Source organism: Blennius ocellaris (assembly GCF_963422515.1).
Source record: "Blennius ocellaris genome assembly, contig: SCAFFOLD_65, whole genome shotgun sequence".
Classification (NCBI taxonomy): Eukaryota; Metazoa; Chordata; class Actinopteri; order Blenniiformes; family Blenniidae; genus Blennius; species Blennius ocellaris.
This window is the reverse complement of record NW_027662213.1, coordinates 195,163-220,000: the sequence shown is the minus strand read 5'-3', so window position 1 is coordinate 220,000 and position 24,838 is coordinate 195,163. Positions and strand designations below refer to the sequence as shown.

The window sequence follows — 24,838 nt, the reverse complement described above, 5'->3', positions numbered from 1 at the left end:
TTCATCGTCGTTTTGATTGATTTTCCCACTTTAGCCGTTTAGTTGGAGCAGTTTGAGTTTTACTACAACTTTTTGTATTTCCCACTTTTTCTTCACGTTTTTTTTTCATTTTTTCCTTCCTTTTTTTAATTTCTATTTTATGTTTTTTCCCCCTTTCGTTCTCCCCCCCTGAAATCCGTATTAGTCTTTTTAATCATTTGTTTGTTCAATTCTTTCAGTAGAATTCTTTGTGAGGAGTTTTACCTGATGTATCCCTGTTCTGGCTCTTTTATTTTATTGATGTTTATTTTCTAACTTGTTATTGTTGTTAACAATTCAGAGGTGTTGTTCACAATTCACCGCAGCGTGGAGAGAAGGTTTAATGGCAGTAAACCCTCCATCTCACCGTAACAGCTGGGAATACACACAGAACATTGCACATGAACTTACCGCCATACTCTTACATCCGTTAGCCTAGCAAAAACGCAACGGCTTGAACAATTTTTTTTAGCTTTGCAATAAAATCAATACATTTGAACCTTTTAGAGCCATAAAACAGTCAAATATAACTTCATTACAAAGCGAACAAACCTTGTGCCTCTATCAGGGGGCAACACGTTTATAGTGCGGCGATTATGTCCTCGCGTTGCTGTAAAGCTACACTTTTGTGCTCGAGAACAGGAAGTTACGCTTTCAAAATAAAACATGAAACAGGAAGTTGGCTTTAACAGACAAAAAAATGCACTCGGGGTTCTTTACAGCTGTGTTTTTCCCAACGTGGGCGCTGGGAGAGACTCCAGCTGTGTAGAAACACAACTGAACACAACATGTTGAGTTGTCGCACAGAAAACAAACGTTTCACTTCTAGAATGACGCTTTGGATTTCTAGAACACGTTTGTCAAGCTGATTGAGAGACTCGTTCCCTGGTTCCCTGCTGCTGCTGGTCACATCTGGTGCCAACCGCCAACGGTCACATGAGGCAATGTGGGGAAAGTGCCTTGCCCAAGGACACAGCGACGGTGACTTGGGCAGAGCAGGATTTGAACCGATAACCCTCTGGTTATTGGACAAGCGACTCTACCAGTGTTTCTATTTTTAGCCTTCAGATTCAGATTCAGACTTTGATTTATCCCACAAGGGGCCAGTTCATACATTCACATGATGTATTGGTCATCATTCACTCACTCACTCATTCAATCTTTCACTCATTCATTCAATCTTTCACTCATTCATTCAATCTTTCACTCATTCATTCAATCTTTCACTCATTCATTCAATCTTTCACTCATTCATTCATTCATTCAGGAATCAGCAACGTAGGGAAATGAAACCAATAAACCAGAAAGAAGCATTTAACCAGACGGAACAACACAGAGTGAAATGGTAAAAAAGCAACAGTAATAAAAGTCGATAAATAAGTAAGACAAGTGAAATATTGTCAAGATATTTATGGTGATTGAAATTTTAAATGTTTTAAAATGAGGACGGTCTGTGTTTAAAAGCTTTATGGTCGATGGGTTGAAGGACTTGGAGTTCCTGGGACCAGTTGTGAAAATCAGCGCGGAAGGCCAATAAAACCAAAGCTGAAAATGAAATATTTATTTTGAGATGCTGAAAGCTCCGCGGGGCGGCTCTAGGGCCGCGCGGGGCGGCTCCAGGGCCGCGCGTGGCGCCGCGGGGGCGGCTCTAGAGCCACGCGTGGCTCCGCGGGGCGGCTGTAGGACCGCGCGGGGCGGCTCTAGGGCCGCGCGTGGCGCCGCGGGGAGGCTGTAGGGCCACGCGTGGCTCCGCGGGGCCGCGTAGGGCCACGCGTGGCGCCGCGGGGCGGCCCTAGGGCCACGCGGGGCGGCTGTAGGGCCACGCGTGGCGCCGCGGGGCGGCTGTAGGGCCACGCGTGGCGGCCGTGGCGCCTGTAGGGCCGCGCGTGGCGCCACGGCCGCCGGTTGTGGACTCCTGAGCTCATCAAAGGTTGTTTTGAATTCCAGTGGGAAGCAGGAAAACTAGAAACTTGAATGAATCTCCAGTCACAATCTGCTGTTAAAGCTTTAATACTGCAGGAGATTCTGTTTGTTGTTGTTTTTTAAATCAAACTATATCCTTCATGTTGTCAATGTTTTCATTGTTTGTTTTAAAAAGCTGCTCGTTTCGATTGTGTAACAACTGAATGCACTGAGTACAAAGAAGAGCCGTGTGTGAATTTATTGATGAGACCTATGATTGTCTGACTTCACGGTGCCTCTAATATTGACGTTAGAAATGCATCATGCACTTGCAATAAGTCCTGTAATTATTAAATGGTGATCAACTGGAACTGCAGCCTGTTTTTCTTTTAACCCAGGGGTGTCCAACATGCGGCCCGGGGGCCAGAAGCGGCCCGCCAGAGGGTCTAATCCGGCCGCCGTGGGATTTGATTTTTTTAAAGTATAAATATGAAAACTGACAGATTCTGATCTAAAAACACCAGATCGGCAAAAATGACATTCAAAACCGCCCTCGGTCAGAATTTGACTCCCGACATTAATGCATCTGTGGAGGTCACATGATGCAACGCCTTTCACAATAAAGCGAGTCCAACTTATGTGAAGTGATACTTTCGACACGTAAACTCAAAAATATTTCCAGATGGTGACAAATTGTTTGAATCCTGAATAAAAATATGACATCCAGATCCAGATATTGTGGGTTTTTTTGCAAATATAATATCTGAATAACTTTAATATGTAAATTTCCGAATAGACTGTCAAAGTCTTGCAGTTACAAAAGAAGGAAAGACTTTGACATTTGTCCAGATCTGCAGTTTAACATGTGATGTTTGACTTGTTGGCCTCCAGAGGTCAGAGGTCAGGTTGATGTGGCCCTTCAACTGAAATCACTTTGACCCCCCTGGTTTAATCGATCAGACATGTTGAACTCGTGCTGCGTTCAGGGCCATCTGGGAAAACTGAGCCTCAGGTTTCATCTTAAAGCAGCGAGTTAATCCACAACAGGCCGGTCGACGTCTCGTCCCACACATGGTGGACGTCAGTGCAGTTCTCCTCCTCGCTCTCTATGCTCTCCTCGCTCTCCTAGCTCTCTATGCTCTCCTCGCTCTCCTCACTCTCTATGCTCTCCTCGCTCTCCTCGCTCTCCTAGCTCTTCTCGCTCTCCTCGCTCTCCTCACTCTCCTCGCTCTCCACGCTCTCCTCGCTCTCCTAGCTCTCCTCGCTCTCCACACTCTCCACGCTCTCCACACTCTCCTAGCTCTCCTCACTCTCCTCACTCTCCTCACTCTCCTCGCTCTCCACGCTCTCCACGCTCTCCCAGCCTCGTCACAGGTTTACAAAACTGCACACTCAATGTCGCAAACGTGAACCGAGATGATCGGTTCAGTCTCATCGTGTCAGAACGAATCGCTAAACTGTGTTTGGTTCAATGTGTGTTTGTCACTTTGATTTAATCACTGAGCAGAAATGCTGCGTGATGGACACAATCATGGCCCAGAACACACACACACACACACACACACACACACACACACACACACACACACACACACACACACACACACACACACACACACACACACACACACACACACACACAGTGAAATGTCCAGATTCTGTTGCATTATGGGAGTTTTTAACACTCCTCCAGCACGGCTTTGAGGTTAGTTGATGTGAATTTTAAAAATAATTTAAAACAATAAAAATCTTCTGTGATTTGTGACAAAAAAAGTGTAAAGTAGGATTAAACAGTCATGCCCCCCCCCCACTTTGAACATGTAACACATATTTGGAGTGTGTGTGTCGAGTGATCACTGGATTACTCATTTTGATGAGTGTATTTTGTTAAAATGTTCATTTCTCTTTCTTTTTTTTGTACATGTTTGGAAATAAATAAATAAATAGGTTGGATAATGAGGCTGCTAGCATCACCGACCTCTCAGCTCGGGTCTCAGTGTTTTGTTCTCTTTCACAATAAAATGGCTTGAGGCCCACTGGTCACTGCTTTCATATGGCAAAACCACAACTTTTAACCTTTGCTGCCTTTGACTTTGTCTTCCTCTGACAACCCAGTGGACAGTGGAGACACAGGGACTTCAACAAATGTCCCATTGTTTTCCTCACAGCAGCCCTTTATCTTGAAAATAAGCTAAAAATTTAAATAGTGGGACCCCCTGGGGAGTGCAGCTCACGCTGACTCCACTTGACACACAAAGTACAATAATACAAAATACAAAAAAGTGAGTTGTTTTGTTTCTTTTTATTGACAAATAAAAGCCTTGAGGGTACTTTGGACATTCATGTATTATCCTGCAACATTAGTTGTTGATACAGCAACAGAATTAAGGTTTATGTTCATTTGAAATGTTATCATATATATATATATATATTCTGCCCTTGTTTGTTGCCGTGGTAAACTTGGACGATAGCTAACAGGGATCTCCAATAAACACCGAGTCAGCAGGTGCGTTTTGGGATGTTTACTGACGATACACTGTGAAACTGCAATACAAAGATAAAAAATAAAATGTTACAGGTTGTTTGGCTTTGTTCTTTAACACAACAATGATCAGACATAACACAAACACTCATAAACAAATCAAATTCTTAACTAACTAACCACAAAGAATAATTAGCGATTAGCTTAATGCTAACGTTGCATTGAAAACGCCATTGACAAGCTAGCGCATTAGCTTAATGCTAACATTACATTGAAAATGCCATTGCCAAGCTAACGCATTAGCCTCGCTCCGTATTTAAAGTTTTCCCACACAAATATGAAGTGTTTCTGAGTCTTCAACAGGCGAGCTCCACACAAGAACAATCAATACTCACAGACATATATGCCTTCCAGGGTACAGCTGAGAAACCATGAACGAGTAAACAATGAAAACAACAGCTTCACTCAAAGCTCCGTGTTTGTAGAGAAAAACTACGGTGGCTCTGAAGGGACACACAGCACAACGGAGTTCACAATGCCCCTGTTCTCTTAAAGGGGCGGCACAATATATATATATATATATATATATATATATATATATATATACATATATATACATATATATATATATATATATACATATATATACATAGACTTCTGCAATGAGGACTGGACAATGAAATGGTCGCAGCACTTTTCAATGAACTGGACACAGAAGGAGCCATGACTGATTCTGCACTGGAGCTCATTCTGGGGCTGGAGCTTCATCCTTCTCTTGCCCTGACACCTGTTTTGAGTTGGATGAAGACTTTGCTCCTGAGATGGTGCTGGAGGAAGAACCAGCCTTCTGGAGTTCAGGAAGTAAAACTCAGTGATCTCTTTAGTTTCTTTGTCTTCACTCACCTTTCACTTTCAATGTGTTTTAATGCTTCTTTCATCAAGTTAACTTGTCCACTTTTGACTCTAAATGATCCTTTGGTTGTGTTTGTGTGTGTTTTGAATATCATTACATTTAGTTTGTCCATCAGAGCTTTAATTTATTGCACCAGTTAGAAAAGCTCCATTTATTTATTTAGACTCTCTCTCTCTCTGTCTCTGTCTCGCTATGTGTGTGTATATATATATATATACACACACAGTGGTATGAAAAAGTTTGGGCACCCCTGTAAATTTTCATGATTTTCCTTTATAAATCATTGGTTGTTTGGATAAAAAAGTCCAGTTAAATATATCTTAAAGCAGACAAACACAGTGATATTTGAGAAGTGAAATAAAGTTTATATGACTTACAGAAAGTGTGCAAGAATTATTTAAACAAAATTATGGTCACTCTCATGGTCCCACTGACCTCTGTCAGTGGGACCTACTGGTGAAATTCTATATTGTATTTCGACTGTTTATTACACCGCTTTCTTTCGCGCAGAAAAAAATCGTCTATTATCGTTAATTTGCCCCCCTAAACATGCTCAAAAACTCACCAAATTTGGCGCGATCGTAGAGACTGGCGAAAAATTAATTAAAATGTAAAAACCTACCCCCACGGTGCAAAGTTGGCTCTCTAGCGCCCCCTAGAAAAACAAAATCGCCCCGCCCCGGTCCGTAGGAAAATCGTACACATATGCAATCAAACGAAATTTGTTCGTCTCGTCAAGCTCTACAACTCACACACACACTAACTTTTGACCTAACTCCAACGGGAAGTCCACTAATTGCCTTTCAAAGTAAGATTTTCGCCCAATAAAGCCCAAACGGCAAATTTAACTTGAAATAGGGCGAAGGTCGCATCGGTTAAATGAACATATCCAAAAATAGAGGAGATTGTTTAGTAATAAAATTTAGAGGAGATTTTTCTTACCTAGTCCAGTTTCGTTTTTATTAGCCGTCACAGCTCCCAACGCCAAATTCGGCTTTCCGCCTTCTCCCATCCGGATACATGGGAAAACTGAAACTTTGCCTCCAAAACCACCGATATCAAACACCCCGAACAACTCTTAACTGTTCGCAAACCGTGAGTCTCAGCCACAAACCGAGCACATCGTTCCAAAACTAGTCACCTTTATGACGAGTTAAAGCGACAGAGTAAAAACATTTTCGTCCGAGATTTTTCAATTGATTCCTATGGAGAAAAATCGGGCATTGGTGCCAAACAGCGCCCCCTGGTGTCCAAAGTTTACCTCTGACTGCTTCCAATCCCACACAGTCTGAAAGTGGACAACAATTCCTACAAAATAATGGTATTTTTATCCACATAGTCCCCCGACAAGTATGGATTCAGAGCAGTTGTTTCTAAAATCTTAGAATCAAAAATCGAGCTCTCTCACTCCAACTCTGGCAGTTAACGAGCCAAAGTGACCTGCACCTGCAGAGAAATTCCGCAGGCCTGGCCAACGGCAGCTCCCTTTTGTAATTCAAGAACCGCCGACAAGTGCCGGGCCTCCTAAGTGAAGTGCAGGGCCTCCTAGGGGCTTTCTGCTCAAACGCCGGAGTGGCTGCTCCTGCGTTTGAGCAGAAAGCTAAAGGCTCCCGTGTCCCGGAGTAGTGCACCGGCGCGGTTCTGTGCCGCCACACGCCGAGGCGTGCTCGGGTGCGGGCAAGTCGCCGTAGCGTTCGCTCTCTCTGGACCAACATGAAAGTTGCGGCTGCAGCTCTGTGGCTGCAAAAAATTCAAGTTAACTAAACAAGCAAAGTGGAGGATGTAAACAACCACAGAGGATTCATAAGGATTCACTCCCAAGGAGGGGAAGGTGCGTGACAGATCCAGTCCTGTGTTTGGAGGACGATATAGGAAAAGCTCAGGGGACGAGAGGCGGCAGCAGCAGTTTTTCGTTGGCATACGAAATACAAAAGGGACCTGCCCATTCGCGAGGTCCCTAACTATTGACAGAGCGACATTAATTCTTCCAGCCTTCACACAATTCTGTATAAATGTCTGTAAAGAGACTGAAAAGGAGGCGAGCAGGGTTTCTGTCTCCATTCTGGATAGGGGCGTGGCTTAAAACTGATATGACGTCACTGTCTGTGGCTTTGATGTGGTTTGATGTTATTGGGCATGGCTATCATCTTATGGCTTTGACCTAATGGCTTTGATCTCATGGCTGAGGTTGCAAGCCATTGGAGCAGAGTTCAGTTCGACTTCACGACTTTGAGGTGAAACGAGGCGTACAGCATATATCTCCACGAGGAAAGTTCTTACCTGAAAGATATAGAACAAGGATTACCATTGTTGAAAAACATTAACCAACTCAAACAGAGCTTGAGATAATAATAATTTCAAACAAAAAGGATCTCCTGATGATGCGGAAACAGTTGCAATCACAAAGACAGAAGACTGGGGCCTCCTCAGCCAGCCAGCCACCTGTAAAAATGATAAAGGTCTCAAAACGAGACCAAATCAAGCTGAAGCTTGATGACAGGGACACGGCCATTTCTGACCTGAAGAAAAAGGGAGAGGGAGAGACGCCAGCATTTCCAGTCGGTTGCAGAGTCACAGTGGAGAGTGAGAAACAAAAGAACCACGGTGATGAAGAAGTGATTAGAAAGCTGGTAAGAATGAAACTTGAGCATTTTGTGAAGTACTGGGAAAATGATCCTTCAAGCACTTTAAGAAAATGTATTCAAGAACTGAACTGAATTATATTGTATTGTATTCTTGTTGGTATTGTAATGTTGGAGAAATATAACTGCTAAGCACATACCTTCCATATTGAGCGTTGACCCCGTCCTAATCATGAACCTCCACTGACTGTGCGGGGACACTGGAGTGGCAGTGCCCCCACAGGGACAACATGCAAACTCCAAATGAGCCGCGGGTTGGTTGTAGTAGTAAAATCACTTTAGCACATAGTGATGTTTAGTGATGTCGTCATTATTTTTCTCAACAGTGCACGGACAACGGAGTGTCCTACGAGAAAATTGCACAAGAAGGGCGTAAGATGACGTCTTTGGAAGTGTTCTTCTCGGGTTTCCCTCGCATGGTTGGGCTCTCGTTCTTCCCGAGGCTCCGCCAGCTCACCATCATGGACCAGGACATAAAGCACATGGAAGGCCTGGAGTGTTGTCCTCTGCTCCTGGAGCTGTGGATCGCCCAGTGTCACCTCACAGTAAGTTTGATATGGTCTCTAATGATGAATATCAACATTTGTATTTCACAGCCTTTTTGTGAATGACGGCAACTTGTGTTTAGCCTTTAGTCTCAGTAGCTTGCTTACAACATTATCATTAAACCTAGACAAGGGGAGATCTATAAAACATGGAGGGCAGTGGCCCTCCTGGATTGGACTGGACACCACTCTTTTAGTGAAAAGAACAATGAGGATATTATGATAAAGTCCATGTTTAATCCTTTAAAAATATTCTGTACATGTCTTTTCAACATTACATCACTTCCACAATAAAAGAAAATTCTTCAAATGTTGTTAAATCCACAACAGAACTTTGTGCTTCAGTTAAGAAATGTGCTGGAAGACCTGAAATCCTGTCTGCCACAGTGCTAGTTAGAAACCTGCTGTTTGTCAGGGTACAAGGTTCCTGACAAACAAATTCACACCCAGTGTGGCACTGACACCGAGCTAAAGTAACAGCAGTTCCCTCTATGGAAAGTGCATTTGAATGTTTGCTTCTTGAAATGTTGACCTTGGTTTTGGCCTGTGGGCCTCAGGAGCCCCTGTTCTTCCTCACAGTGACACATCATCCAATCAAATGTGAAACGCATCAACCATCATTTTGATTTCAAGCTGATGTTGAATAAAAGGTGTTTCTTTTCTCACATATTGTGAATAACATCTGGTGCTCTCTCGTCTCCATCACAGGAGATATCTGGATTACAGAACTGTCTGCAACTGAAGAAACTGTATCTTTACGATAATCAGATCGGGGAAATACAAAATCTTCAATTGCTGGTCAACTTAGAAGCTCTGTGGCTCAATAATAACTGCATAACACAGATACAGGTTTGAATATCTATATACCTATCTATATATCTGTCTGTCTGTCTGTATCTAATTTGTCTTCCTCTGCAGGGTCTGAACACACTCAACAAGCTTCAGGAACTAAACCTGTCTGACAACCAAATAGAAAGAATTGGTAGGTTTCTATCAGTCCTGCATGTTTGCCTTCGTGTGGCTGATGAAGACTGGATGAGCTGTTTAGCAACGCTGACAATTCAATATTTTCTCTGCATCTCCTCAGGGCACAGCCTTGATCTCAACGTGAGCCTTCACCATCTCAGTCTGTCCGGGAACACAATCAGCTCCTTTAAGGTAACATTAAAAACACCAGTATGCTGAAGACATTCTGGCAAAAAGTTGTTGGATTTCTACAAAAAAAATCTGAGTAAAATCCTTGGCTTGACAAAAGACCTATTCTAAATTAGTAAGAAAAGAAAAAAAAGTCCGGTTTTCAGATTTTCAGTTATTTCAACAACATGCTCCCAGAACAGGACTTTCATCAAATGGGAAATCTCTGACAGAAACAAACAATGAGTCTTTGTGGACACGGTTCAAGTTGTGGGAGTTGCTCTTTGTCCCACACTTCATAAACCAATGAGAATAGACAATGCAGAGCATGTTCTCATTGAATGCTCATGCTCGTTGGGTCATTTATGTGGCTCCGAGAAGTAACCCACAGTGTTTCTAGTGTTTTCTAAGGACATCTGGTTACAGGAAGCTAAAATCAAAAGCTGTGTTTTCTCTTGAGGACTGTACTTTAAGGTCATGCCTGCACCTGACAGCTGAACTTCCTTTTCTGTTGCTACAGGAGCTGACTTTCCTCGCTCACCTCCCCAGTCTGAGAGAACTAGCACTGCAGGACCCCACATCAATCCCAAACCCAGTGTGTCTGCTGTGTAATTACCACACACACGTGCTCTACCATTTGCCAGGCCTGCAGAGACTCGACGCCTTTGACGTCTCCAACAAGCTGGTCAAAGAAGCAGCCGAGGTATTGAGAAGACATGCAGGCTTGATCCTAGTGTCTTTCCAGCTCTTATTAGGGAGCTGGATGTATTGCTTTAATACACTGAAGTCTTTTCTTTGTAGTCTGCAGTCCTGGCGAAAATGATGTACTACAACATGCGGGTGCGTACTGCAGAGAGGAACCTGGCAGAGAGCCGGTCCAGTCTGAGGAAGCAGAAGGAAAGTCTCCAACAAGTACCGAAAGAGTGCATCAAGACCTTCAGGAACGCCCTCAAAAGTGTATGTACAGTCTGTTCCAACACTGAGGGAGGAACTTGCTGCATTCTGAGAATCTGTGCAGGATTTGTTATATGTGCCTGAACTGTATAAGAGAACTGTTTCTGTATGGTTGCATTCTCAGCTTCAACGTGAGCTCTCCATGGCGCCAGCTAGCTGCAAGAAGTCCACCTGCATGCTGGAGGATGATCTGGGCAATCCGCCCCACCGGGGGGGAGGTTCAGTCCAAACCAGAGGCTCCACTTCAGACATCAGTCATGATCCAGACAGAGAGAAGAAAATACTCCTGAGAATGGAGGCATTGGAGGAAAGACTCCGAACGTGGACCACAAGGCTGCATGAGTTAGTGCCTGTTTGGATTACTTTTTCTCTCCATGACTTCAGTTTACAAAACTTGAGAAAAAACATTTTTGTCATTCCCATCTGACAGGATTCAGTATTTTCTGCTAATTGTGTTATTTTCTCTGGTGTTGACACATGAACACCTTTCAGATTTATCATCAGGCAGCATGTAGCGTAGTTTAGAGTCTAATAACTGTACAGTCTGGAGGTCCCTGTGCTAATTAACCAGTAGTATTAGTTAAACACACACGTTTGTTTCTGTAGGAGCACAAACTGAAGTCTGGAGCTGTTCATTTCACATTTGTTCTTAAGGCATATTTTTGTGGGTTTGCAAGATTTTTCCATACAGATGACATTTTTATTCTTGTTTATTCACAAGCTCATACTCTGCAATGCTGCATGCGAGCACTGTGCAATAACAATGGCCATCCATTCATCTTCTGTACTGCTTGATCCTGTTCAGGGTCAAAAGGGGGATTACAGCAAATAACAATGTTCCTCTTCTTATTTCCAGTATTGAAGCCTTCTACGAGCAGGATTTGGCCCGAGCCACAAACAGGATGGACTCCATGGTGCAGTTTCTGCAGGTGGAGATGGAGAGTGTCGGAAACATTTGTTTGGAGGAGGGCAACCCCACAGACCTTTGGTATTGATATCATATGACTCATCATTCCTACAGCCATCATGTGCCTCCCATTTCAGTGGGGAAGCAAAGAACAGCTGTCATTTCTCCTGACCTACAGGTTTGCCGACTGTTGCGACCTCCTGCGTTCCCGGTTTGTTGCTTCAGACTACAAGAGTCACGGCATCGTTGACATTAAGATCAACACAGTGACCCGCATCCACAACAGTGCTCTGCGGCTTCGCTTTGACGAGAAGCTGCACAACCTGATAACCAGTGAAGACTCCATCTATACACCGTAAGTTTCCACAGAACTTCGCAGAATTTCAGATCGGCTGAAAGGAATTCTGTCTCAATAATAGGATTATTTTTAAATGCAGAAATTACAGACCTCGACTGAATTACTTATTCTACACACCTGATCCTGAAAGATGTGAAAAGGAAGAGATTGTACGTATTGTAGAAGAAGGCTTCACAACAGCAGAGGGACTAAAGGTACGTTTACCACTCAGACTCCGGGAGAAGAATTCAAACTGTGACTCCAGCTAATTCATCTCTGTATACCTGTGTGCTCGCACACACTACCATGAATATGCCCAGAAATTAATTCTAACAAACTGTCACTATTCGTCACTCGGAAAGTCATTCAAAGAGCAAAAACTGTGTTTTCAGTCAACTGAACACGTCATGCTGTGATTTTTACCTCCATACTGAAGGTCCTCGTTCTATTTTCATATCCATGTACATTAATGTAGATGTTTATCATTCCGACTCTGTGTATTAGGTTTTGGGGAAAGATGGCGCTATTCCCTTCTCAAACAGCTTAAGTGTGGCTGAGCAGCGCAGAATTGAATATGCACTTCATCAGGCCAGCCAAGGAGACTCCAAGAAAACCCTAGAAGCTCTCCCCTTCAGGCACGGTGGGTTCATTGTGCTGTTATTTTAATCCAACAACGCTGTATTGGAGGTTTGTTTATTGAAGCCAAGATCCCTTTTTCTTCTGCTTGAAGGTCAGATAATAGTTTCCAAAGTGTTTGTGGGCAACAGTAGGCTGCTGAGAGGAGAAGCGCTGGACAGAAGCAGCAGCTGCAGCGTCTCCTCCGTCTATAGGAACGTGGACACGGAGCACAGGACGAGCCAAGGTACCGGCAAGACCACAACCAGTCCCTGTCGGAGCCGTTCAGTCGTTTGACCTCTGTCTATGTATTCTCCATCAGAGGAACCCCACTCCACCAAAACCCAGCAGGGCTCCCCCCGCTGGAGGCAGTGGTTCATGTTCGACCACCAGTTTGTCCTGCCCGAGTTCATCGTGTCTTTTGAATACGTCACTGAGGTAATCGCTCCACATTTTACCCACGTTCTTTGACCCAAACAACTTCACTTGGCCATACGGAGCACCGCTTCCTCTTGTGTGGGCTGGACCAGCAAAATATTGCCGTAGTAATGTAAAGTTAAACCCTCAGGTTCTTCTTTTCCGTGGCGCAGAGTACAAGTTTTAAAAGAAATCTCGCAAAACAATATACAATTGCTCCAATTTCAACATGAACGATTTTAATCACACCTTGTGGTGCAAAATACAGTGACATGTCCTACAGCCATTGAACATTATGTTCACTATTATACAAGTTCTATTTTAATGTTAAGGATCATTTGATGAGCACAAGGTATCTTCCTTCGCATCGTCAACATCTCAGCTCTGTTCTCAGTGTTGTGTTGAATCCACTACTATTAAGACATGGATGTGAAATAGCCGACGGCGTCTTCACAATTCTTAATTAGGGACCTGATGGATTGGTGGGCTGGATTGGAGCCTCTTGCCAGCTGGTTTTGGCCCGTAGGTTCTATGTTTGACACCCATGTCAGAGCGGATTGTACAGTGTGAACAGTTAAGTTACCCACATGCAGGACCTTCTGAGGAATTAAGGCTCAAGAACCATTTAACAACAATCCAGTGAGCAAAGGCACTAAAAATAATGAAAGGGAGAAAAACAGAAAGAGGAGAGCTAGAATAAGAGCCAGAGTAAGGAATTAGAAGAGAAAAAAAATGACTGTATAAAATAAGTTAGTCAACCTGACAGTATTATTTAATTATTATTATCATTAAATATTAAAAGCAATGAAACTATGGGTTACAAGTACAAGGCTTGAGTTGGATGAATGGGTGATCAATGAATAATGCTTGGTTCTGACTGTGGGGGAAATGTGAGCTGAAGAGCTGAGGGCTCCATATGGTGGAAACAAGCATGAGCAATAGGTAGGACCAATGCTAATGAGGGATTAATACATTATGAAAGATTTTATAATCAGTCCTGAAACTGGCAGGCGGCCATTGCTGAAAGTGTAAACGGGTCCTTGACAGCACACGATCAGCTGACGAGTGAGCAAAGTCTCACAATAATCCATTCTTCATGTGGTAGAAGAGTCTCTGTGTGGGCCTGAGAAAGAAACTTCTCTAGGTGATCAAAAGCTCTCAGCAGGCAGAGTGACCCAAAGTGGACGGGTTCAGGATGAAGACGTCTCTTTAATCCAGAAGCACATATCAGTGACACAGTGGATGTTTGCTTTTTGCTTCTGGCAGGATGAAGATCAAGCGTCCTTGTTGAGCCGTGCTCCAGGCGGAGGAACTTCCCCGGACGCCATCCGGGACGTAGAAGCCGTCAACGTGGAGCTCAAGCCGCTGCCCAAACTGTTGAGCCTGGATAACGACATCCTCCTCACTGCGGCCAGAGCCACCGCTCTCAGTCACATCACCGTACGTGCTCTGCCTTTTTTAATGCTCTTCTTGTTTTGAAACCATTCAACATCCTCTCGGTGGCTCATCGTTGCCTCGTTGAATCTGCAGGTACTGAACCTTCACAACAACAGTCTGAGCCAGATGAAGGAGATTTCCAGGCTCACGGCTCTGCGGCATCTTACAGTCAGCTTCAATAGGCTGGCGCGCCTGGATGACATTTCTCACATGGTAAAAGTGACACGTTCATTTAGCAGCTCATTTTCAAGTTGAGACCAAGAAACAAGTTCTCACAAACTTGCCTCTTTACTATGGGACTGAACCAGTTTGTGAGGCAACACAGGAAGGTATGTGATGATGTTAAACACCGACTGTCTCCGTCCCTCAAACTGCAGCCACACCTGGAGGTTTTGGATGCGAGTTTTAACAAGCTGGAGACTCTTGATGGGCTGCAAGGATTGGCTCAGCTCAAACATCTGGATGTGAGCTGGAACCAGTTGAGCGAGGCCAGAGAGGACACTGCCGTGCTGAAGAAACACACCCCGGCTCTGCTCAGCCTGGACACGCGCTACAATCCTTGGACCAGGGTGGGTGCTGTTACCAAGTTCAACCTCCACTGTCCTTATTTCAGTTCAGGCTCAGATTCAGTGCTGCAGCAGTGACCATGTTTTCCTGTTTCCAGCCTGAAGCAGTCAGAATGATGGTACTGGGCCGACTCACAACCCTCACACACCTGGATGATGAGCTGGTGTCCAAGGAGGAGGCTGCTGAAGCTCTCCAGGTGGCTGCAGGCTCCAGAATTAACCAGGTCAACATTGTACACACTTTGTTTCTTACTAGTGGTGGAGTTGGCACCGTAGTTTGCATGTTTTTCCTGGGTAATGTGGGAGTTTTGTTTTGTGTACTTTGTACACAGTCCAAAATCATACAAGTTATGTTGATGGATAGATTGGAATGAACTTGATCTCTTCTAACAAATCTGCAAAACACAATTTTTACCAAGTGAAAAAAGCGTGAAAACACAGCACGCGTTATTAGAGGTCAAATATTACATTCACTTTATACCCAGAGCAACATTTACAACCAACAGAGGCATTTTGCCCTCAACCAATCAAACGCAACTTAAATGTTATTTCGTCAGCCTTAAATGTCAGACTGATTGACTGGGCTGGCAGTGGTGTGCTTTATTGTGAAAGTTGGGGCTGATTTCTGTTCACAGGCCTCTCTGGTGGCACACTGTCGCACTGACAGCCAGCGTCCTCGTAGCCTCAGTCTGCTGTCCACCGCACAGCTTCTGTGTCGTCCGAGTCCAGCAGCCTGCAGTCTGAGCTCAGAGCTGGACGCAGACTGGACGGCAAAGGTGAGATACTGCAAAGACCATTTAAAAACCTGTGCAAACAAGATCAGGCATTACAAGCTCTCTGTGTGCTGTTTTTTGAAATGTTGGTCAGATTACCACCCTGAACCTGGACAATCAGAGGATCAGGAAGCTGACAGGTCTGAGTCACCTGGTGAACCTGCGCTGGGCCTCCTTCAATGACAACGACATCTCTAAAGTGGAGGGTCTGGACAGCTGCCAGAAGCTGGAAGAGCTTTCCCTCAACAACAACAGCATCAGCACCCTCAGTGGTCAGTCACACACTAAACGGTGAGGAACCACGGCGTGAGGCCTTTGTGTGGCTGATTGTTTTCACCTGGTTTCTCCTCAGGACTCTTGAGGCTCCACCGTCTCAATAAGCTCACCATGGATGGCAACCAGTTGTCCAGTCTGGACGCCTCAGTTTTAGACCAGATGCCCAGTTTGTCTCTTCTCTCAGTGGACAACAACTGCATCACTTCCCTGCGTGGCCTCCACAGACTCCGCTCTCTCCTGGAACTCTACATCGGCAGGAACCAGATATCCCAATCAATAGAAATCTTCCACCTGAAGGTGAGAGGCCTCCGCCAGGAAAAATCACCAAAACACAATGAAATATCAACTCGGCACATTTATGGTGTTTTTGTGCTTATTTCTTCTCAGGGTTTGACAAGTCTCAGCATTTTAGATCTCTATGGGAATCCTTTGGAGAAAGTAGAGAATTATCGACTGTGCGTCTTGTTTCACCTCTCCTCCCTCAAAGCTTTGGATGGAGTTGTAGTGGTACGTGGCAGAACACTGAAAGCAACTGGACACGTGGTATATTATTGTAATTGTACTGATTCTTTGTTATTTTCCCTGTTGTTCTCTCAAGGAAACGAGTGAGAGCGAGAGTGCAAAGAATATGTTCACAGGAAGGCTAACAAGCGACACCATAGCAGAGAAACTGGGCCACTCAAACTTCACAGGAATGACAGGCTTTACCCTGCAAGCCTGCTCCTTCAGGTCTGCTCCTGCAAACAGACACACTTTTAAAGAGAAGCACGAGAAGCCTTTGTATTTACTCTGATCTGTTTTCCTCTTTAAAAGGACGGTGGATCTGTCTCCAGCAGACCTCTTCTATAAGCTGAGCAGTGTCAACTTGGCCCACAACAACCTCACTTCCTTCTCCGGCCTCATCTACCTGCCCAACATAAAGGTGAACGTTGATCTCACACTCACTTGGTTTGCTTTATATCAGATGTGTAGAACTCTCCTGGTTCAGGGGCCAGAGAGTTCACTGGACCAGCCACAAAGTAGCACAGTAGCATAGAAATACTAACAATACAAACTCAATTCGCTTCGTTCCAGGTGTGATACTTCCTTCAAAACAATCCACATTCATTCAATTGATTGTTACAAGAACCTGAACATGAATTACATTCTCAACAATAGTTTGATTTGATTGACGCACTCTGCTGCGTAAATCTCTCTTTTTCTTTTTGTACATTGACTGACATACCGATGCTACTTCACTCGCAATGAATGACCAAACCTACATTTCTACTCTTGGCTTGGGCCTCAATGTGTTCTCCATTACGCTGACTTCAACAGGCTAACGCTTGAATACGATCATGTCTTCCTACGGTTCAGACCGGACCTTCTGGCAGGATGGGTTTGAATCCCAGTCCAACTGTGTGACACCCCTGATTTGATCAACTTGAGCCATTAACGAATACATTTTTTGCATTTGTCCTTTTTCCAGGCTTTATGTTTGAACTACAACCACATCGAGTCCATTCTGCCCCGACAGAAGACTCACCTCACCAACAGACAGATCCTGCACAGCAGAGTTCACTCCAGTGGCTATGGCCAGCAGAGCGCGTTCAAAACCAGCAGGTAACCACGTTGAATATTCCACAAATAATACAAGTTCTAAACTTTTGTGAAGCTTGATATTTTGCCCTGATGCAATGTGAGCTGTCACCGTTAGGGGGCAGCACTGACCAACTAATGACTGAGCTACAGATTCACACCGTGAACCTTCATTAACTGTCATTTATTTACACAAATAATCTTGTTATTTAAGACACATATTAATCATTGTTTTTGGACACTTGAAAGAAAAATACATTCAAGCAGGGTTGAGATTGAGTCAGTGCCTCGACCTGCAGTCACATGTTTACTGTATAGAAAGCAAGATGTTTTCTATAATGCCGTGGCAGGCACAGTGCTGTTTGTGTGGCTTCAGGAAGCTGCACCTGGAAGACTTGACCTAGTAAATGAGGCAGCAGGGGGGAGAATCGGACGGACGTTTAACTGCACAGGTTGCCAACTGCTATTTTGTGTCTGTGTTGAAGGGAAACTGGGCCCAATGGCAGCATGGAGCCACTGATGGGAAGCCTGGAGGTTCTTCATTTGAGTCACAATGGCATCTCCAATATGGCCGATCTGCAGCTCAGCAGGCTCACCAATCTCAAAGCTCTCTTCCTTCAAGGTATGTACAGCTCACGTCCCACCCCTCCCTCTCCTGGACACTTAAAAGCAGCAACGCCAAAGTCTCCCATGGACCCCAGGACAGGTCTGTGATGAGACTCCAAGAAAAGAACCACAGACTTCCTTTTGATGGCGTTTGATTGAGTTTTGCTTTGTTGGGGTGGTTTTGCTCAACAAAGCCCGTCTTACTTCCTTTTTCCTTTTTCCTCCTTCTCAATCAAAAAAACCCCTTTTGTAAACTGTCTATAATTGTTGTTGCTTTTTACACCAGGGGCAGTCAATGAACACCCCACAACTGTTAAAATGTCCCTAAAATGCTGCATGTTATATTATTTTGACAGTGCATCCTACCCTTGTGTTTCCTTTGTAAAAATACCAAGCTTTTGATTGAGATGTCTATTCATTGTTTTTACGATGTGTGTTTTCTCCGTAGGGAATGAAATCAGCCGGGTGGAGGGCTTGGAGGAGCTTCACCACCTCAGAGAGCTTGTGTTAGACAGAAACCGTATCACGGTCCTGTCCAAGAGCTCCTTCTCAGCCCAGAGCGTCCTCGTAGAACTGTGTCTGACCGGGAACCGGATCCGTGAACTGAACCACCTGGATTCTCTGACTAAACTTCGCAAGCTCTTCCTCGACGAGAACAAGCTGCAGGTATTGTCCCCCGGCTGCAGTCGTCTCCTCGTACGCTGGAGTTTGTTTAATGTTTATAATTCGGACTTTTGATGAAATTGCATTTTCAATTAAGCTGCCTGAAAGACTCGCAGCACAGTGATTTTCTGAGGTCACTGCCGAGGTCATAGCCATCTTTTGAGCAGTTCTTGATTTACCACCAACTTCTACTGATTGCTTCACATGTGTTAGATGTTTGAGAATCCATTTCATTCAGTGTGCGGCAGTATTACTTTTCTCTGCATTTGCAAAGTAAGACATGAAGTATAGTAATCATGAGTCATTACCACCCACTGTGGCATGCAAGGGGGTAGTATTATGCATATGGTTCCATTATTCGCACAAAGCAGTGTGAAAGGCCAGTTCAGTCAGCGGTTCCCTTTGTTTTTTCTATGAAGCCACCAGATAACCTTTTTTTTTGAAGGCAGGAAACTCCCTCTCTCACCCCGATTTACATAAACCATTAAATTATGTTTACGCTCACAAGCAAAGAAGAAGAAACCTTAAAAATGAAAGCAGTGGGTAGTCTACCAGGTCGGACCTAGATTCTAGAAAGTGTTGTAGAAAATGTTTTCTCCCCCGTGACCTCGAGATACAACAACAAGTGGATTCTTGACCTCAGGCTGGGAACGAACGACTTGAATGAGGCTGTAGTTATTGGAGAAAAAGTTGAAGTGTTGCTCTATTTGTTGCAGGACATGGCAGAGTTGGATAAACTGGTGGTTCTTCCTTCATTGATGGAGCTGTCTCTGGTTGGCAATCCGGTGAGTATCACAGGGTTTTCTGGACAGTCTGTTCAGTGGTGAACCGGCTCACATCCTATTCTAAGTTGCAACGTCCAAACTGTGAGTTTCAGCACATTTTGAACTCATTCTATTACGGACAGACGACAACAAGCGTCCTTCCACGCTCACTGTCTCACTTACACAATCCAGAAAACAGACTCAGTCCCACTCTTTCCAAACTAAGTGATTACACCATGGGCCGTCTGCTGCACACAAATGGGCTGGCGTCAAAGGCAAGTCATTGACCAAATGGCAGCTTGCTATTGGCCCTGTTACCTCACCCCTCTGGAGCTGATGGACCAGGCCTGAGAAGAGCCTGCAGCCCAGGGCCTCTCTCCCGTCCAGAGGGTAATGCTCAGCTGTGGGAGCCTCTTGACTGCTCAGTCCCACCCCCCCATATCGTCCCATAAGGGGGGGGGGGGTTAATCCTGCCAGGGGGTAGAGGCCAACAGCCACCCTGGAGACAATAGCTCCTGCTGTGGACCACATGAGATAGCCCCTTCACCCTGTTCCCTGGCCAGAGTCTGTCCCTTCCTCTTCATTGGTAGGACATCTATTGGCATGCAGCCACAACTGAACCACAGCAGCAGTGTCCTGCAGGAACATGTGGTTCTGTTACCGGACAGTCTGGCTTTTGTCCTCAGCTGTGGAGGGGCCGACCTGCTGCTGTCAGCGAGGTCACTGGAATAGCTGCTGGGAACTGGAGAACTACGCTGGGACCCACATAGCATCAGATTTATCCCAGATGTCTCAGACCCAACTTCACTCTCACTCACATTTCTGGAGTTTTGCTTAAAGAAGCGTCATTTTTCAAACAAGCAAAAAATTAATCGATTCTATATTCTTCCTCAGGTGGCCAGAAATTCTGGGCACAGACCAGCGGTGGTGCTCAGACTGACCCAGCTGCAGGTCCTGGATGGTGAGACCATCACTCTGGAGGAAAGGACCAGAGCAGAGCTCCCCTGCACCGATCAGTCTGAGGCGCACTACACAACAAACACACACAATGTCACTGTTATCTATGTCGACCTACTTCCAGATAAATAAAAAGCTAAACCCTTGTAAAGATTATTCCTGTATTTATGACAAGGCATGTTTCACAATAATACCAAAAAATAAAGATTTCAGTAGATTTCCCTTTAGCATTCTTCTAAAGCTTATGTTAAAGTAATGAAAGAATTTGTTTTGTGGCAGCAGAACATATGCAGACATGAAAAATAAGGGAGATTTTACATTGAATTCAATTCTACAAACTAATGTGGAGCATTTCCATGAAATAAAACCAACAGTTTTTTTTTATCTACATAAGAATTTGTGAACGCGACAGACAGGCTGAGGAACACTGCGGTAAGGTTGGTTCTCTCACACTGATCTTCTCTCACCCGTCACTTATCACAGAATTAGAAATAAAAGTAAATCTCAGAGTTTGCATACTCAACATAAGACCTTATCATCTGAGGAGAAGACCACCTCACAAGAGCAACATGTTGAGCCACCAAAAAGAGACCAGCTTCTGTCAATCTCTTTCACTCCAACTGATATGATGTTCATGTAATGGAAGAGCGGGGCAGTAATTCTCCTGCAGCTCTGAATTAAAAGCAGTCTAAGCCTACTACCATCATCCTGCTGATTAGTTGAAATGTGCCCGGCCGATAATGCACCAGTGGATTTCCCCCTATTAGCCAGCTCAACATGACCCCCTCTGCTTGTTAATCATGGATATGGAAATGACAGAGCTGAGGCGCAGGGTTTTCTCATTCAAAACACAAACACAGAACCTCCAGTTGACTCTCCCTGGTCACTCTCAATCTTGGCCCGTATCTGCATTTTGCCTGAATTTGAGCTTTGTTATTGATGAGTAGTAATTGCTGCTCCTCCTCTAAGATGCTTACATATGTGGAGAAACGGGCAAGCTAATCAACAATTCCCTGCCGAGTGTGTGGGTGGAGTGAGCACATCTCACAGACGACAGACAATCTAGAAAGAAACAAGCCATGCATACGCCACTGAGGTCAAAGACAGTCACTTGACCCCGGAGGCCCTTAAGACATCCTCTTTGCATATCGTGTGAACTTCTACTCTTGTGGAGATTTAGATCTTCACCGGGAGCATCTCTGTCCACTGCTGAGATGAACCTCCCTGGACCGCTCCCCCTCACGCCTCAGAACACCACAGTGAGAGGGAGGAGTAGAAGTGGAGGGCTGCAGAGCTTCCTGCCAGGACGTGTGGATGAGGACCATTATGTACAAATGGAAGTGTCGCCCTTGTTTTGTTGCAGAGCCTCAGATCAGCGAGCGTAACTTTGTTTTGGGGGGGGGGGAAGTAACGTCCTTCATGCTCCAGTACAAAGTGAAATCTCTGCTCTGACTGAACATTTCATTCCCAATGCAGACAAGAAACACAAGTACGGCACTGTTGCTGGAAGCGGCCAAACCCACATTGACCTGCGACCCGGCCGAAGAGCAGGAAGCAATCTGCCAACCACGGGTCTCCTGTCTGAGGGAAACAGAGTCACACTCACTTACAAACAGGAGTCAGACAGCAGGTCAAGACTCATGGGGATGAATTGGATTGTTTCCTCGAACCCTTAAGAAGCTACTGTGAGTGTGAAGTGAGGATTTTGAACCTCAAAGGGTTTTTTAAGGTCTATATTTTAGACTTTTAAATCATTTTAAAGATAAATCATTACATCCAATCCAGGCAGAGAGTGGTGCAAAACTGATCAAAATCAAAAATCAGACGTTTTACTATTTTTAGTGCTAATATTCTTCTTAGAAATGTTACATGGATTTCACCTGTATGGCGCTTTTCCGCTGCATAAGCAGTCCCCAAAGCACTTTGCATCGTTAATCACATGAACTCATTCACACACACATTCACACACCAATGGAGTCGACTTTACGCTACAGCCCATCACTGTCATTTGTTACTTACACATACGTTGGACTAAATAGGAATAATTAGACTTTCTGAGTGTGTTTTAGATGTCACTTGCAGGAGATTTCTCTGTTCACAAATTGACAGTTTTTTTTACATCAATGGAGTGAACGAACTCATACAAGCAGATGCTAGAAGAAGAACTACTACAAAAATAACACCAATCCCAGTAAGTGACACAGTCATTACAACCTATTTTGTAGTAATTCCTTGAATTAAGAATTGCTACTTTAATTTAAAACATAAAGGATTCACTGGAAAAGCAATGCTCTTTTTCCCCCCAGATTGTTCAGTGGTGGTAAACCTCCACCCAGGTAGCAGCTCCATCATGTTGACCACTTCAACAACACAGTACACTTCATCCTCAGCTTCAATAAAATGTTGGATTTGCCTTCAAACTGCCTTTGAGGAATTGAATGAAGGTGCTTGAATGCAGTATGTCATTCAGCCAAGATGCGTTCAAATGCATTCAGCATGACTCACTTCATTTTCTCTTCACGTATGTGGATCCCAATCTGTGGGAATCTGAGGAAGAGAGGTTTTGGTGTCATTTCATCTGCGATGCTCTCCTTTGCCCCAAACCAGTGGGAAACAAAACAGCCACAGATGTAAGGCCGTGTCCGCCTTGCATGTACAGTCCATTGGGTCACATGCCTCCCCAACAAGTGATAATCCAGCTTGAGCACACCTCTCTGCGGACAATAATCTGCAGTCGCTCAGACAAAGATGTAATCTTGAATAAGGTCCAAATGGATTTCAGAGATTGTCGGTTTCATCGCGTTAGCCTCTTTTCCAAAAGCCCACCGCAGTTTGCTCTCTAAACAGGCAAATCTGGTGTGTTGTAATGAACCTACTCCACTTGAGATTTATGATGTTGGTTCTGCCGAGTGTAATCCTGCCAGACTTCCTGTTGTTTGGGCTTCTGGTTGTGATGAAGTCAACAAAACCACCAGGCTGGATATGGAGGATGAGGCCCATGTCACTTGGTGCACCACCTTTGTGACACATCTGACTTGATGGTTCACTTTCATTTGAAATATCTATCAATGTTACAGTCCAGAAAAGAATTAAAGGGACAGCTGGTCTTTCACGGGCAATGCAGATTACCGGAAATCCAGATTTCCCCCCCTCCACAGTGGACATTGCCTTTAAGAGATGGGAAGGCAGAGGCCTAAAGGTTATTGATCAGCTGTTTTGTGATCATATTCTACAGCCATTCTCAATATCTCCAAGACAAGTTCTCTTTACCCCAAACCCATATGTTCCGTTACTTTCAGATTAGACACTATATTACAAACCATAACAATTGGAATACAATTAAAACTACCCCATCAAATGTTGAAACTTACCTGATAAATATAATAAGACACCATCTACTAAACAAAAAACATGTTTCCCGGAGGCTACTAGGGGCGCATACCAAGATGGCAGCATAGAGCAGAGCTCCCAAGTCGATTAGGTGAATTATCCCCCAAAACTTAGATAAAACTTGAAAAATACGAATATTTGACCAACGCGAAATGAGTGGGGGACGAGGAAGGAAAGGTTCAAGGAAGAAAACCATGTCCAATGACCCAGAAGAATCCGACCACGAGGTCGAACTAGCGGAAGTGGAAAACGTGAGTGCCGAACAACCTCAATTACTAATGGAGAGCCTCAACGTTATTACAATGGAAATACGAAATTTCAAGAAAGAGATGAAGGAGGATCTTAAGAATTTCAGAGATGACTTCAAAACAGAAGTTAAACGAGAATTCGCCGGGTTCAAAGAGGAAATTAATAAAAAAATAGAACGAAATGCCGAAGAAATTAAACAGCAGCGGAAGGATATTGACGAGCTGCAGGAGCGGGTGACTGAGTCAGAAGAGTGGAGTGTGGAGGCCAAACATGTAATCCTCACGTTGTTACAACAACAAAAGAAACTACAGGAAAAGTTGACCGAGGTGGAGGGACACGGAAGACGCTGCAACTTGAGGATTTATAATGTCATTGAAAAGGACGGCGAATCCGTGCCTGAGCTGGTGGATGCGCTTCTTCACCGGGAGCTCGGGTTACCGGAGGGTTCCGAGCTGCATATTCAACGTGCGCACAGGAGCTTCGGCAGGAAGCCGCCATCGAGAGCGTCTCCGAGGTCAATAGTGGTTCATTTCCTGAAATATGAGACAAAAGAGGATATTCTGGCCAAAGCATGGAAAAAAAATATTGAAATCGACGGCAGACGCATATTTTTTGACCACGATTATCCTACGGAGGTGATGAGGAAGCGCAAATCATATGCAGCGATTAAAAAGATCCTCCACGGAAAGAAGATCCGCTTTCAAACACCGCTG

The 24,838-nt window shown here is 44.4% G+C and overlaps 2 protein-coding genes across 2 annotated transcripts in view; both read left to right on the top strand.

Annotated features, from left to right (window-relative positions):
* Positions 1-407, top strand: part of LOC308147947 (ABC-type oligopeptide transporter ABCB9-like) — a gene marked incomplete at its 5' end in the record, with an annotated part of 9,403 nt that extends 8,996 nt beyond the window's left edge. The window contains one exon of the mRNA XM_080521340.1: positions 1-407. This exon is cut by the window's left edge and continues 521 nt beyond it.
* A 7,358-nt stretch (positions 408-7,765) lies between these two features.
* On the top strand, positions 7,766-24,669 carry LOC308147945 (leucine-rich repeat-containing protein 9-like; the record flags this gene model as incomplete). Its single annotated transcript, XM_080521339.1, has 30 exons — positions 7,766-7,873; positions 8,284-8,502; positions 9,211-9,351; positions 9,421-9,484; positions 9,590-9,660; positions 10,157-10,339; positions 10,438-10,593; positions 10,715-10,911; positions 11,447-11,578; positions 11,676-11,852; positions 12,377-12,474; positions 12,565-12,696; positions 12,772-12,887; positions 14,133-14,306; positions 14,397-14,516; positions 14,681-14,872; positions 14,968-15,093; positions 15,505-15,645; positions 15,737-15,914; positions 15,995-16,215; positions 16,306-16,425; positions 16,517-16,647; positions 16,732-16,840; positions 17,387-17,520; positions 17,982-18,118; positions 18,551-18,768; positions 19,482-19,550; positions 20,424-20,545; positions 21,667-21,745; positions 24,601-24,669. 30 exons carry the CDS (start codon positions 7,766-7,768, stop codon positions 24,667-24,669), a joined length of 4,134 nt encoding a protein of 1,377 aa, XP_080377465.1.
* Positions 24,670-24,838: the final 169 nt, after the last annotated feature.